The 16,620-nt window shown below is 38.7% G+C and overlaps 1 protein-coding gene and 1 non-coding gene across 6 annotated transcripts in view; both read right to left on the bottom strand.

Moving 5' to 3' along the window:
- LOC136846470 (peroxisomal acyl-coenzyme A oxidase 3-like) overlaps positions 1–16,620 on the bottom strand; it is a 282,208-nt gene that overhangs the window by 171,774 nt on the left and 93,814 nt on the right. For all 5 annotated transcript variants that reach the window (XM_067117271.1, XM_067117275.1, XM_067117272.1 and 2 more), the window contains 3 exons: positions 14,037–14,184; positions 13,400–13,574; positions 1,726–1,841 (listed from right to left, as the gene is read on the bottom strand). In XM_067117271.1, coding sequence (XP_066973372.1) covers positions 1,726–1,841; positions 13,400–13,574; positions 14,037–14,184 — 439 coding nt within the window. The remainder of the gene's footprint in view (positions 1–1,725; positions 1,842–13,399; positions 13,575–14,036; positions 14,185–16,620) is intronic.
- Positions 8,506–8,624, bottom strand: LOC136846869 (5S ribosomal RNA). Its single transcript, XR_010855561.1, has one exon. It is a non-coding gene; the product is annotated as a 5S ribosomal RNA (ribosomal RNA).

The following is a 16,620-nucleotide window of genomic DNA, read 5'->3' as shown; positions in this document are numbered from 1 at the left end:
ACCTGACTTCTTCTTCCCTAGCACAGCCGAGGTTAGCACTGGAGAGCAAATGGAGGAGGACTGCCTGTTGTGGTTTCTCTTCCTTGGGAACCAGTATTTAATATATCTGGAGCAAGAGAAATGGTGTTACTCTGGCAATCTTGGAGAGTAAATCATACAATTGTTACTTAACCTAGTTTTATTTATAAACATTCTACAACTGGCACAGGTTTCCTCTGCATTCCTGTGAAAAAAACACTATTGGATACCCTACCTAACAATTCACACTAACTACAATCAATCAAGAGGACAAATCACACACATACACATTTTTTTCTTTATCCAGACCCCAATTCACAAGTGAATATATACAAAAAAACACCAAAAAAAATCTCCAATATATAGATACCCTAACTAAAACACTTCTGGAAAGTTCACTCAAAGTGAACTCTTCACCTAGAAACTATAAAAAAGATTTTTTCCCACATGACAATGAGGTAAAAGTCTTTTCTCTTTTCAAACTCACCACATCCAACATTACACTAGGGAAATTAGCTTTCAGCTCAATGTTGTTCACTATTTCCCACACTACTCTTATTCAAATATGTACAGTAGATAACTAGGTCTTTCCAGCACACCAGCTCTACTATCTGTACTTCAGATAGATTGTCCCCTCAAAGTGAAAGAAGGCCTCAATTGAGATGCCACACAGGGCATCCTCTCCCCACAAAGGTTCTCTGCTGAACATTCAGTAGGAGTTGGTGGGGGGACAACTACTCCCTAGGAGTAGCAACAGAGGGAAGGAGTTTGGCAGGAGGACGGAAAGTCCCAAAGATGACCCAAAGTGTAACTGGTGGAGCATTACATTCCAATAACACAGGTAGACCTATTCCTCTCTTTTCTCCTTCCTAGCAAACTTCACCCACTGTTCAGAGGCCAAACTCAGCACTCTGAACAAGGACTATTTTGGGTACACTTGTGCTTCCTGTATGAAGTACAAAGGGTGTGAGGATCTACCTCCACAGACACAAGAAACCTGTTGCAAGACCTGTCCTTCACTGGACAGAGCCTGAATACCTTAGAATTCCTCGTAAGGGAGGGAGAAGGCTGCAATGACTGATGGGTTTGGCTCATCTTTATTAAACCATCAGCAAAAGCAACACTCATACAAAAAAAAAAAAAAAGTTGGAGAATGCAAAAAAAATCTTATCAAAAGCAAACAACACAGTTGGGCTGAAAGTCTAGATGTCCATACATGACAACAGCCAGAAGCAAAGTGGAGTATATACTGACAGGTGGACTGGGCTTCCCCCTGCCTGTTGATAGTTAATTACCTTGTCTGAAAGTTAAACATCTGCTCCAGTTTGTGTTCACAAGCTATGTCCTGTAAAGAATGAAGGTTTGTATTTGTGTAGGAACAAATCCAAAATTAGGCCTAACAAATTCTACAGAAAAACTATTCCCACAGTAATTTCAGTTGAAGAAAAAGTGCCATTACTTGGCATTCTAACATAAAAGTAAGAGAAATGCAAGAAAAGGTTTTGAAAAATGAGCTTGCTTTGAAACGTCTAGTGATCTTTTGAATAATAAGAGGCAAGTCTATAGAATGATCAAGGTTATACTTTTGTTAAGAACATATAGAATAATACTAACTGTGAATCTAACAGAACAAACAATAATTCAGCATCATTCTAACATTAATTCACAAATGATAGTTCAGCATCATTCTAATATACAATCACCTACCAAATCTCTTGTTAGGATCTTTAAAAGGTGTCTTATAAATCCCATCTGGTGTCACATCTCCAGTGCGGTTGAGAAGATTTTCACGAGGAACTGAATGGTGATCAAACATTACAACACTGAAAAAAGAATTGAACAGGTTTCTGTCACTTCACACCACATGTTCATTAAACAATAGTACAAATGTACTTGGAATACTATGCTTTGTAATAGAAATTTTTTCATATACTCCATTAACCCTTACTGGGACAGGCTAAATATATATTAGACACACCCCAGACTGGGCAAACTTTGAGTTTGGCCAATTTAAGAAAAAACACATCAATGAAAAGAGGAAGATCTGCAAATGCACATGAATGTAAAAAAAACGCTCTAAAAAATTTTTCCCTACTTGACATGGGAAGCTGACAGTGACTATTTACAACCCTGTGTGGGGGCTTTTTTAAAATACACTCTTAAAAATATGCTAATTTTACCAAGTTATACATGTTTTTCTAATTATTTTATTTTATTTTGTAGAATTATAATTACAGCTCACACAATATCATAACAGATAAGAACTAAAATCAGTAACAAATTCTGAGCATATTTGTTGTAAAATATTTATAAGATTTACTGAGATGGGGAGATGCAGTAACTTATTGTGAGGTATACAAATTTTTCTAATAATTTTTTTGCACTTTTCTTTGCAAAATTACGATCATAGCTGACATAATATCATAAAAGATAAGAACTAAAACCACCAGCAATCCCTGGGTATATTCATGAGCAAATAAATAAAAAGACATCATGAGATAGGGAGGGGCAATACATTCCCTCATCAAGTCTCAAGGCAAACTGATCCCCCTCTTTCCTGTGCTGAGCTACTCCTGTACAGTTGCCATAAGTCATTTATGGACCATTGAAGTGCTATGAACATCTTTCCTGCTAAATTCATCCAAATCGTATGGTACGTAATATTACAGTACACACCCCCATAGTCACGGGGGATGCATTCTAGACACCCCCTTGAATAGTTAAATTCACGAATACTTGCTACCCAACCTCTACACTCACTTATAACTGCCTATCTTGAAAGTTCAAATACCAAATGAGTACTTAAAGTATCATCCTACATCAAATATACCTTAAATTATTATCCTATTATTGTATTAATCTTTGAAATTATATTAATATAAAATTTCAAAGTCATCTTAAACATTAGTACCCTTAAAAATATACACATACATACTTCTAAGCCTTCCAGCCAAAACAGAGAAAGAGAGTTACCACTCGACTTATATTCAACAAGGCTGGCTGGGAGAAGAGAGAGAGAGAGAGAGAGAGAGAGAGAGAGAGAGAGAGAGAGAGAGAGAGAGAGAGAGAGAGAGTTTATATCTCTAATCTCTCTGACAACAAAAATATTTATATGTTTGTTTTTGTCTTCCAGAGATGTAATACCTTTACTACACATTTTTAAAACACTATGCACACACACACAAACAGTATCTTTTCCTGAGAGAGAGAGAGAGAGAGAGAGAGAGAGAGAGAGAGAGAGAGAGAGAGAGAGAGAGAGAGAATGAGAGAGAGAGAGAGAGAATAACGCTTTTATATCAAAAGATTGAAATCTTTTAAGCTTCTGAGGGCAACATTTCCCTTCCCCTCTGGCCAATATGTCAAAAATGTCATGTAAATTGACATTTACCCTCCAGCCCCTCCTTTTTCACAAGTCACATAAAAGACTGGGAATCACTATTTGTTTGTTTAAAATGTTACAAAATTTACTACATAAATGCATGGAAAATATTACATTATTATTATTAGTAGTAGTAATTATTAGGTAAATCATTTATTTATCATACAAAAAATACATATTACCTGTTGGAAAAATTCTCTCACCTAAATAAGAGAGAGAGAGAGAGAGAGAGAGAGAGAGAGAGAGAGAGAGAGAGAGAGAGAGAGAGAGAGAGAGAGAGAAATTATTATTTTTATTTAATGTTATTATTTAATCTTATTAAACTTAATATTATTTGAAAATTAGTAGTACCGTGCCTCTAAAAACGCATACTATCATCCTGAAACACTTGTACAGTATATAATTTTAATATAATTTCCATACTGTAGTACCTTAATATAATTCAAATATTTCAATAGTATCAATTCTGGGCATCTATCTTTGCTTTACTGAGGTCGGGTCCATCTTGAATGGAGGGGAGAAAACCAGTTTCTCTCTCTTTCTGAGTTATATATTATTTAACCTTACATTATTATTATTATTATTATTATTATTATTATTATTATTATTAATCTTAATAATATTTGAAAATTAGTAAATCATTCTTTTATCATAAAAAATGTATTTAGTCATGAAAATAACATCAAAACACACTAATTAGTGAATATTTCCTGACGGAAAAGTCCATGAATTGCCAAATTTTTCGCGAATAATTTCTAGATGCATTCCAGAGAAAATCCCGTGAACTGGTGAGTCCGCAAATCACGAGAATGCAAATACAGGGGTTTGCTCAAAACCTGTTATAGATCATCATATGATGATTCCTGTCCATTAAGGTTAACTAATTATATGACTACTGTACTGTATATTCATGCCCTTCAAGTTCCCAGGCCCATCAGTCTTTTGTCTGTGAAACAGAGGAAGGCAGTCTTTCCACTTTTGTCCCAGCTGGATATACAGCTATGTTACAACCAATGACCTTACATTTTGTGTAAAATATATGAGGTAGCCAAAATCACAGGGCTGGAATTACATGAAAAGTTTGTTTAGTGTTATATAACCATGCAATCCACTAACCTTACAAGCAAGTTCTTAATATGCTATATGGGCTGACTGTTATAAAATAATTCATAATATGCAAGGCAATTTCATTGCATGTAAACCCCTCTTGAAAAGTAACAGAAAAACAATAAAATTCATAATATGCTAGACCTTTTACTGAAATGTGCCACGTGTAGTACTCTAAACAAATCACAAAAAAAGTTCATAAATGCAACAATACATGCATCTCTGCGTGAATGTCTGTTGATATCATCTAAGCCTATAGCTACCATAATGTGATATGCATCTAATCCCCTACCCTCCCTCTCTCGCTGAGATGTTTTCAAAATTTGTGTACAATACAGTAAAAGATATTTGGAAAAAACAAACCACATTGAAAAATGTAATTAACATCTGTCATCATCTTTCTCAAAACTTGTATATACATGTCTGTATCCTTATGCAGTTCTTTGCAACTTTATGGCTCAATAATGACATTTTAAGAAAAAACATGCAGTACTGCAAATAACATCAATCAAAATTATTAAAAAAATACTATAGAAATGCAACAACAAACAGAGACATTATACAAAATATCTGTACAGAACTAAGTGCAAATGGAAAATGGAAAGGATAAGCATTTCAGTAGATAATTCTTGGCTATTTTTGTATATTATTTATTAATTTTCTGTCCTAGTTCACTGATCATTACACCACTTCCTCTCCCTCTTTTACTGGAATTACAGAATCATGGATTTACTCAGTGGAGAGTTTGAAGGAAAATTTGATCAACCAGAATATAAAATGTTCAAGAAAGACAGATCAAGGAGAGAAGGAGGTGCATTGCTATATGTTAGCGAATACTTGAATTCAGTCGACTGTTTCATTAGAGAAAGAACAAAAAATGCTGGAAGTTCTGATAAACACACTTAGAAAAACAAGCTCTATACAGATATGATATTTTAATGATAAAATAAAGTTTGTTCATACTTACCTGGCAGATATATATATAGCTGTATTCTCCAAGTCCGACAGAATTTCAAAATTCGCGGCACACGCAGTGGCCGGGCAGGTGGTTAGTACCCATTCCGCCGCTGGGAGGCGGGTATCAGGAACCATTCCCATTTTCTATTCAGATTTTCTAACGCCACTGACTCCTGAGGGGAGGAGGGAGGGCAATATGATTATATATATCTGCCAGGTAAGTATGAACAAACTTTATTTTATCATTAAAATATCATTTTGTTCATGAGACTTACCTGTCAGATATATATATAGCTGAATACCACCTTTGGAGGGGGGTAGAGACAGCCAAGAATTAGGGAAAAAACCAATTATTGGTAAAATTATTTTGGTTCCTTATCTGATAGCGTAGCTGACTGAGTGGTTACTGTCACTCTAGTCTGCTTCTGCTTTACTAGAGACCCCAGCGAGGTAGTGACCTATATAGCTGGCGACTTCTAGATGATCTGTCAACGGGGGTGTGACCACAATGTGACTAGATCATAGACCATACAAAGAGGACAAAAGAGCATTACTAACCACCTAACCAACACCTAAAGCGTTAGTTTGCAAAGGATTGGGAAGACTGCCTCCAGTAGTCGACCCAACAACCATAAAAACACAATTAAAAAGGGGATAGGATCAGAGTTACCCCCTGTCCCCAAGGTTGCTGAAGCAGCAATGTATGGTCCCAGCGAAAAGCAATTTTCGTATGCTACCTAAACATCTTGCCAAGAGTGTGAGGCAAACACCAAACTGACTTCACCAAAAATGTGGCACTGAGAATGTCACTGAGTACCATATTGTTCTGGAACGCCATGGAGGTAGCAACTGCCCTCACCTCGTGAGCGTTAACTCTCAACAACTTGAAGTTGGAGTCGTCACAACTAGAGTGTGCGTCCTTAATGACGTCCCTAATGAAGAATGCCAGTGCATTCTTCGACATAGGTTTAACTGGTTGCCTCACAGAACACCATAAATTATCCGAGGGACCACGAGTGTCCTGTGTTCTTTTAAGGTAGTACTTGAGAGCTCTAACTGGACATAGAACTCCCTCAGGTTCCTGTCCAATAAGGTCTGCTAAACCTTTAATTTCAAAGTGTCTAGGCCAAGGGTTAGAAGGCCTTCATTCTTAGCCAAGAACTTAGGGCTTAAAGAATAGACAGCATCGTGTTCCTTGAAGCCCACATGACGGCCTCGAACTTTGCTCACTCTCTTCGCCGTCGCCAGAGCCGTGAGGAATGCCGTTTTCGAGTAACATCCTTAAGAGATGCAGGGTGGAGAGGCTCAAAAGGACTAAACATCAAAAACTTGAGCACTACGTCCAAGTTCCAAGCAGGAGGAATTAGCTGAGGAACCTTGGACGTCTTGAAAGAGCTCGTAAGATCGTGGAGGTCCTTATTGTCAGACAAATCTAATCCCCTGTGTTTGAAAACAGTCGAAAGCATGCTCCGATAACACTTGATGGTCGGAACTGCTATACCGAGTTTTTCTCTTAAGTAAAGGAGAAAATCCGCAACCTGGCTCACAGTGATAGAGGAAGAGGAAAAGCCCTTCTTTCTACACCAACCTTTGAAGGTTGCTCACTTCGCTAGATATATCCTGTTAGATGAAGAACTTCTGGCTCTAGCGATGGCCCTTGCCACCTGGCCAGAAAAACCCCCTTCGCTCTGACCAATTTTCGATAGTCTGAAAGCAGTCAGGTTCAGAGCGGGAGATCTGAAGATATCTCGTGAAGTGGGGTTGTATGAGCAGGTCTGCTCTCATAGGAAGGGGTCTTCGAACGTCTACCAACCAGAAGAGAAACTCCGAGAACCAGTGGTTCGAAGGCCAAAACGTGGGGATGAGAGTCATCCTCGTCCCTTGTGAGGCCGCGAACTTGCGTATGACTTCTCCCAGAATTTTGAACGGGGGAAAAGGCGTAAACATTTATTCCCGTCAATCCCAGAAAAGAGCATCTATCGCAACTGCCCCGGGTTGAGTACAGATGAGCTTTATAGAGGAGCCTCGCTGTTCTTGAGGTCATGAAAATATCCACAAGATGGCGACCCCAAAATTTCAAAAATCTTGGCAAACCTCCTGATGAAGGGTCCATTCCTTCGGCAGGAGTTGATGGCGCCAACTGAGCAGGTCTGCTCGAACATTTTCGACCCTGCAACAAAACTTGTGAGAATCGAAATGTTGCGAGCATAGGCTCAAAGAATAATCTCTCTTGCAAGGCTGAACAGGGAACAAGAGAGTGTTCCGCCCTGTCTCTTGAGGTAATCCAATGCCGTAGTGTTGTCCGAGTTTACTAGAACTACGATTGCAAACTTGGACCTCGAAGAATTGGAGAGCTAAAAGATAGCTGCCAAATCTTTGATGTTGATGTGCCAGGACACCTGTTCCTCTCTCCAGGTTCCTAACACTTCCTCTCCCCTAGTGTTGCCCCCAACCTGTTGACGACCTGTCGGAAAAACAACACTAGGTCGGGGTTTCAGAAGCTTGAGGGAGATCCCTTTCTGCAATTTCGTTGGATCGAGCCACCACTACAGATCCTCTTTATAGAAGGAAGAATTCTCAATTCCTCTTTCAAGTCTTCCTTGCTTTGCCAGTTCTCCAACAGAAAGAACTGAAGAGGCCTGAGATGCAGACTCCCAGGGAAACAAACTTCTCCAGCGAGGAAATGGTCCCCAGCAGACTCATTCATTCCCTCACTGTGCATGTTTCCTTCCCCAAGAAGACCGAGACTTTTTCGTACATAGAAGTTGCCGTTCTTGCGACGGAGACGCTATAAAAGCCGCTGAATACATCTGAATTCCCAGACACAATGGACAGTGAGGGGATCAGCTGCGACTTTTCCACAGACCAGAAGTCCCAGGGACTTCACGAGTTGCAGAGTCAACTGAAGGTCCTCCAGATACCTTCGCCGACGGCGCTCGAATCAACCAGTCATCCAAGTAGAGAGAGATCCTGACGTGCGACAGGTGCAACTGCATCGCAACGTTTTTCATGAGAAGTGTAAACACCCTCGGAGCAAAATGTGACGCCAACAGCATCTGGTGTTCCCAGGCGGTCACCCATCCAAGTACAGACCAGACCCAACGTTGCTTAACTTCGCTGATCGGACGAGAAGCGGTGCTTTCAATGTGGTATGGCCGTTGTGCAGAGTCCAAAGCAGAGAGCCATGAACTGGTACGTCTAGTCCCCCAAGACAACCTGAGATACTTCATCGAACGTGGATGAATTGGGGCGTGAAGATAAGTATCTTGGAGATCTAAAGATACCATCCAATCCCCGGGATGAAGGGCTCCTAGTATTGACTGCGAGGACTCCATCTTGAACTTTTCCTTCGGACCAAGTTGTTCGACCTGTTGACGTCCAAGACGGGTCTCAGCCTACTGAAAGTTTTGGGACTAGAAACAATCTGTAGTAAAATCCCGGGAACTGCGAGTCTAAGACCTGTTCCACTGCTCTCCACTCGAGCATCTGTTCGAGCAGGTCAAACAAATTTTCTGTTTGACAGGATGGCAATTGGGAAACAAAAAACAGAGGAGGAGGAGACAGGAAGGGAATCAAGTAACCTCTCTCTAACAGTAGGAGGGACCAAACGTCTGCCTCTCTCTCTTTCCAGGCTTGTGCAAAATGAAGCCTGGTTGCTAATGGAGTTTGGAGATGAAAGGAGTCACTTGCTACCTCTCTTGGAAGTGACATTCCTTCGGGAAAAAACACTCTCTCGTGGTGTGGGTCTCGTGTTGCTTCCCATGGAAGCCCCTTTGTTTGTAGGCAATTTATTTAGCTTTCGTTTGCTTTTGTATCATTGAGATCGGTGCATTCGTTATGGAGAAGATGCAGTTTGAATGTCGATAACTTTAGTTTTGAGATATACGATATTTTTTGCTTCTCTGTGTATTTATTTGCTTGTGTTACACAGTTTGATGTTTTTATGACATATTTGAAAAGCCAAAAAATATAACAATAGACTTGCAAAGTAATATAACTTCGCTAAATGAAGCTAGATGAAGCGAGTGTCAAAACACGGCTCCAGGTTGGGCAGCGACGTCTTACTTTGTCAAGCTCTGAGCTGCTACTGACTGACTGCCACCGACTGCCTTGCGGCATTCCTGGCTTTAAGCTGATGCGTACTAGGTCCACAGGGTTGCCATATAACGCATTAGATATTATTATTTCATAGGTAAAAGGAAATTACTACCGATATACTGACATTATCATTACATTATACGAAAAAGTAATTTTGTCTATGATAGGTTACTGTTTTTGTTTATAACTCCTAACTATGGCGAATTTTTTAATAAAACTTTCTGAGAAGATAGTCAGGATATGTATGATGCCATAATACAATATCCCAGAAAATTTTGATTTTTCGATTTTTTTCGTCAAACGCTCCCCTTAAGACAAAGACAACTGCGAAGGTGGAGAGAGAGGAGCCGAAGGTTGAAAATTCTCAGGAAACAGATCCTTAAGTAAAATAGCCAGAGTCTGATAATCAGAGGAAGAAGAAGACGAAAGATGTTTCTCTTCATCCAAAGGCTGTGACGAAAGAGGATGTTCTTCCCCAGCTGGCGGGTCTTGAGTGAGTGGTGAAAGTAGTTCCGATTCGCTAATCGTGGCGGGAACTCCAGCGATCGAAGAAGTCGTGGCTAAAATAAGAAGGACATCAGATGTTGAAGCGGTAGTTAATCGTCATGATGTTCAATTTTGTACAACTGGAGCAAGCGTCAACACAAGACTTGAAGCTAGTTGTGCGACATGATAAACAACTGGAGCGGTGTCAACTGAGCGCGGGCGTCATGGCGTGACGCCGCGAGGCTCCGTGGCAAGTACGAGAAGAGAGTCACAGCGTGGTGCGCGCGGCGTCATGGCTGAAACACGCCGAGCGTCAAGGTGAGGCGTGAAGCGTGAGAAGCGCGAAGAAGAGCAAGACACGCGCTCCTGGCGCGAGTCAAGAGAAAAGTCCAACACCTCAAATCGGGAAGACGATTAGGAAGCCACTAAACACTCTCTCTAGGCGACAGACGAGAAGCCCCAAAACATCTAGCAGACGAGGAAGACGAAGCAGAGACGAAGGTGAAAGTCTGTACCTCTTAACAGGCAGCTTCGAATCTTGAAAGGTTCATGAGAGCATCCAGCTGTTGTTGCAAACCCAACAAAATCTTACGCGTTGGAGAAGCAACTCTCTCGGGAGAAGGGCTGAACCTGAGAGAAGGAAAGGGGCGAGAGGCGTATACTTCCTTCTCACAGGGGAAGAAGCTCTAGCCCTTGCCTTAGCGTGACAGGGGGTCGAGTAGCGTCATCATCCGAAAAAACTTTATTCTCTTCTGCGGAGGAATATCCACGCAACTTTCGGGAAGAGCACAAACGTCTAGAGGAAGAGGATGTGAAGCGTCCTCTCCTCTAAGCTTCTCTTAAGAGGGCGAGAGTCCAACCAAGAGCTCCAACCCGAGGCGGGGAGGGGCGTGTCGGAGGACGAGAAGCAATCCTTCAGGATGCGTGCCTGTGCACGATCCCTGGCAGCCTGGGTAGCGTCATCAGGACCTGCCGAAGGGACGCCAGATCGGTGGGAAGCCCCGTAACCCTCATGCGGCTTTCGACATGCCCCTCCTGGTCCTGGGAGTTCGACAGAGGTCCAGGCCTAGAGGCATTATAGGGCCGATCTGACGCCCCCTCCACAACACTAGGGGCACTAGCACTAACACTTTGCGTTTGAATTGCATTCACTTTAGTTTCAAGAGCACGCACTGACTCCAACACGAGAGCCAGGGTATTACCTTCTGCAGCAACAAACTACAGGGTTAGTACTAAAATTTACTACAGGGTTACTAGTAGGAGAAAACCCTGACTGTCCATCTAAGGATGCACTCTAGGAGGAAGATCTCCTCAGCCAATCACGCTCCAATTTAAGCATATAGGCTTCATATTTCTTCCACTCACCCTCAGATAATCCCACACATTCATTATACCGATTATCATAGAGCATTGAACACCCTTACATATCATACATAAAGAGTGAGGAACTATCAAAGTCTTCGATAGCCTCACCTTACATTCACCCAAGCTACAGACTCAATAGCTAGAGGTAAGACATCTTAATTATAAGAAAAGTCAAAAGCAAAAAAAAAAACGGTCCACAAAGAGCGTATGCCAAGTCACAGATCAATCGAATACCAAAAACAACCAAAATACTTAAGTGACAACAAATTTCCAGAAATCCAAATGGCGGAAGAACTGACAACAGGTGTTGACAGTCCGGCGACAGAGAAAATCTGAATAGAAAATGGGAATGGTTCCTGATACCCGCCTCCCAGCGGCGGGAATGGGTACTAACCACCTGCCCGGCCACTGCGTGTGCCGCGAATTTTGAAATTCTGTCGGACTTCGGAGAATACAGCTATATATATATCTGCCAGGTAAGTCTCATGAACAAAATATAATTTACAGACCTGCCCCTCACTGTGAAAAACTTGAAAACTTACAATAGTATATAGAAACCTAAATCATTATCCAAATTAATTTAAGCATTATCACAGGAGGCTTCACCTGCTCTATAAACTAGAAAGCATGGACCACAGATGCAGCAGTATTAGTGACCAACTGAGATTGAGACTATTACATTAATGGCCTGTCAACAAATTAGACAAAATGCCTGACACACACTGATACTTCTCTCTCTCTCTCTCTCTCTCTCTCTCTCTCTCTCTCTCTCTCTCTCTCTCTCTCTCTCTCTCTCTCTCTCTCTCTCTCTCTCTCTCTAAGAATAAATTATAACACAAAAGAATAAAGAGTACCTACTCACATATATTATAAATCTGTTACATTTACCTGTATATATCCTATCCAAGTTACCCAATACAAGAAGTAAAAGCATGGAAAGGAAGAAAGGTCTGAAGAATGAAAGAACAAAATAACCTGACAATAGACCAATGAATTATAACAGCAAACAAGGGCTCTATGGTAAAATAATGTAAAGGTTAAATTAACGCATATGTGAAAAAAAATCAAATAATAAGAGATTATGGTGAATATTAAAAGATTTAAGGAAGCAAGTGGAAGAGCAGAGGGACAAAGCATAAACAATTTAGTTAATAAACTTCAGGTTTACAAATACAAAATCAACAAGTACTTTGAACATATGAAAGTTAAGACTTAGGACCTAATAAAGGCCTAAGGTCTTTGCTCTGCTCACCTTCACCACCCCCACATCTTTGTAGATGATTGTTATCTTTTTTAAATCAGAAAGGGAAAAGTAAGGAAACGTTAAAAGCTGGGATGATTGTGGACCCAAAACCCAGGGAAAAGGTACACCTTGTAATGAACTACAGTTCTACACAACATGCAGTTGATAGGAATACATTAAGTCTGACAAGGGAACTACACTTACTCTAAAAATATAACTCAAACATTTTTATTTAAATTGCCAAGATTGGATAAGCTGTCAGGGAAGGATAAGATATCGACTCTGAGAAGGGAAAATTAAATATAGTACAGTATATGATATTCATCGTCTATCTGGTGATCACAAGGTGACACTGTTTGGGTACATGGTTAACAGGGTTATGATGAAAAAACAAAAGCTCTTATACCATGAAAAATAAGTAATAAGTGTCATGACACAAGTATTACCACTTAGTAACACAAAAACATAACAAAAGTTGAAAAACTTACATTGTAAAAACAAAGAAAAAACAAAAATATAACAAATACATTGCCCAGCCATAATCTAATAACAAAAAGGTGAAAACACTACTAAATATTCAGGAAATCTCACATACCTCCAAAGTGACAATGACAAAAGAAATCAGGTTACTAGTGTGTAACATATCTAAATTACAACAACAGCCTTCAAAAAGCACAAATATGATAATTTTATATGTGCAAACTGACTAATACTGACTTCCACTGTGAACTGAAAATTCTGCTTACCCATTATCAACACCATTTAGCCCTAGTTTATGACCCATATCTACTATGGTAACACCAGGGTAGGGCATAAATGTCCGTGGATCACGAATGGGTACAAAGAAAATGTGAAGACCATGACAAACACCATCAGGAGTGTACAACTGGGCAAACACTAAGGCATGAGTTGCTGTTTTTCCTGTAAAATTATGAATAATTTCCTTTAAAAATTTCATTTTGACAACTTTGTGCACTTTACTCTTCCAACGAAAAGATTACAGTACTTACAATGCATACAGTAATTACTGGAAAAGTGAAAACAGTAATTACTGGAAAAGTGAAAACAGTAATTACTGGAAAAGTGAAAAAACTTATGGTCATTTCACAAGTTACCGTTCTTAAATTTCCAAACAACTTGTTCTACTTTATCTTTAACATGGTACCTTCAGACTCTATCATTAATCTTTAAGACCACTGAAACTGCAAACAGAAAAAGTCAAGCATAAAATAATTTTGAAATTGTTATTCTGAGCAAATCTCCAACTACATAACAACTAGCAGAATATATTTCAACTTTTGTACATGCAATGAATGAAGAAATCAACTTATTAAACCTTACTTATTAATTAAAAACATAGTAAAGTACATGCAAAGAACTAACCTAGATTTCCAGACCAGCACTTAGCAGCTTCAAAATCCGGTGTATGAATAATAAAACTTTGTGTGTTCTTGTCAAACACTGCTTCAGTCCTCATAGCTCTGGAGTTAGTTCCATGAGATATCTCTGTTAAACAGAAACATCCACCTATCTAAAATGAAAAATAACTCGTTAAAACCTCCAATTATTTCATAAATGAGCTTCAACTTTTCAAAGACTTTGAATACTAATATAAGAGTGAAAAGCATCTCAGGATATATAAAACATTATATTCTAAAAATAATGAGCAGAACCAAATTATTTCACTAATGAGCAATTATACAATTACTTTTACTACATTCTCATTAACAACTGTATGGATTTTGGACCAGTTAATGAACACAGAAAGTTTCCCATAATATTTTGCCATCACTAAAGTGATATATCAATTTTCATAAAAAATTATCAGGGCATTAATTACTTTTAAAAGAATGTGTATGAACACCAGTTTTATAGAGTACTATAAACTGGTACTCTATGAAACAGTTTTAGTACTAAACATTTAATACATACTCTCTTCCAGTATGCTACAAAAATATATAAAATGAAAAATTTCAAAGTACTGTACACCAAAAATTATTCTTTGGATTGTGAGAATTTAATAAAATGGTAAAACTCGAAATTGTGTTATCTGTGCTATGTATAAACTATCAACAAACACTATACCTAATATAAAAAGAAATCCTAGGACATCAAAATAATGCACAAAACAGTTATGTACTAAAACTTTTCACACAAAATACTCAAAACCAATATTAAAGTAACTAGCATTAAAAGTAATACCTGGTCTAATATACGAAGCGTAATGTAAGTGACATATTTAAAAAGGTTATTCACAAGTGACCTCTGCCATAAATTACTAATGAGGTAACTGACATTAGTTAACTGTCACAGGAAAGCAGTCCCACTCAGAAATCTACTTCAATTCTTATTTAAAGAAATCCATCAACTTCAGAGACCAAGAGTTGACTTGCATAATTACTTAAGGGTAACTTTTTTTTAAAATTCAGCCTTCACACAAACAGGAAAGTCCCTATTTTACAAATGCCTCAGTAGAACACTGAGGAAGGAATAACATGAATTGTGCATACTAGCACTACTTATGCTGCCAAGAGAAAGATACTGGTGTGCATGTCAGATATTTTGCAGAAAGACATGGAATATCTTGAAAACCTGTGCAAATATTACAGGTCATTGTACTGTACTGCAACTGACATTTTTTGAACACCTTCATATTAGTGTCCACTTTGACCAATAAACACTCGAAAGTGCCTAAAGAAATGACATCCTAGCAGATGCAATTTCCTGACAGACAGACTTCTTTAGAAACCAGTGTAACCTTACAAACAGGACTCTGAGTTTTAAAATGCATCTTTTCTTTTCAAGAAAAATATTTTTTATTAATATGGACCCATTATTTGCAATGCCATGTCATTTGTTAAGAACTGACCCTAACAAAAATTCTCTGTATAAAGAGAAACTGTTCCTGCAAAGCTAGGTCAAGCAGTCATTTACTTCATATACTGCAGCTCCATTGACACCAAGAAAGTTGACCAGGTGAGAGGAATATTTATCCATCAGAAATGGGTCTGAACAAAATTAATTTTGATTTCAAGAATTACATTAGTTTCACAACTAAACTACTGCTAATAATGACCAACTCTCAATTTAGGAGAAGGATAGAAAGCCTTGTCAAAGCCCTGGACTATAACATACTGTAATTGAGAATAGGATCTACCTGCCTCTTGAACTGAAAGGAATAAGATAACATATTTTGCAAAATCAGGGAGCTGTGTCTAGGCAACAAAATGTTAGTATAAAGGAATGCAAGAGGTCTGTAAACATATGCCTTTAGACAAAGTGTCCACCAAAGGACTTACAAAAGAACCATCCTCACCCTCTGATATTTTCCTCAAACTAGCTGTCATATGTTGTCCAGTAATGGGGAAGTTAAGTATGTTGTCCAATAATGGAGAAGTTAAAACGTGTAAATGATGTCATTAGGTGCCGTACACTAACATCATCTTCTAGTATCATCATTGTGTTGTCTGCCGCTTTTTGCTTTTCCAATTGCATCATTATTTAGTAATAAATTAGTTTAGCATACAATGATGTCTTGTGGGTTTGCAATAAAATAAATATAGGTTACATTCACCTAATTTATCTACAATCAAATAAATATAGGTTACATTCACCTAATTTATCTAAACTTATTTTAATTCATCATCACCTGGAAAAACATGAAAACATAGTTTTGGGTGTTAAGAACTGCATGAAATTATGCTGCAGATTTTCCCAGTGAGCATTTTGCTACAAGCTTGTTTTGCACTGGTTCAGATCTTTTTACAAAGAATCAGTACCAATACATGATAAATTAAAACTTTTCACTTCTCAACTGCAATTTTCTCAACCTCAAAGTATTTGTTTATTATTATTATATTCTTAAAAGAACAAAAAAGTTACATCATCAAATCTTGTGACATTATTTGCTAGACTCAGGTACTGTTGTGTGGATCTCAGGTCAAGTTGTCATACCTTGAGAATCAGT

Source organism: Macrobrachium rosenbergii, chromosome 15, assembly GCF_040412425.1.
Source record: "Macrobrachium rosenbergii isolate ZJJX-2024 chromosome 15, ASM4041242v1, whole genome shotgun sequence".
In the NCBI taxonomy this organism is placed as follows: domain Eukaryota; kingdom Metazoa; phylum Arthropoda; class Malacostraca; order Decapoda; family Palaemonidae; genus Macrobrachium; species Macrobrachium rosenbergii.
The sequence above is the reverse complement of the archived record's forward strand: the minus strand, read 5'-3'. Positions and strand labels throughout refer to the sequence as shown.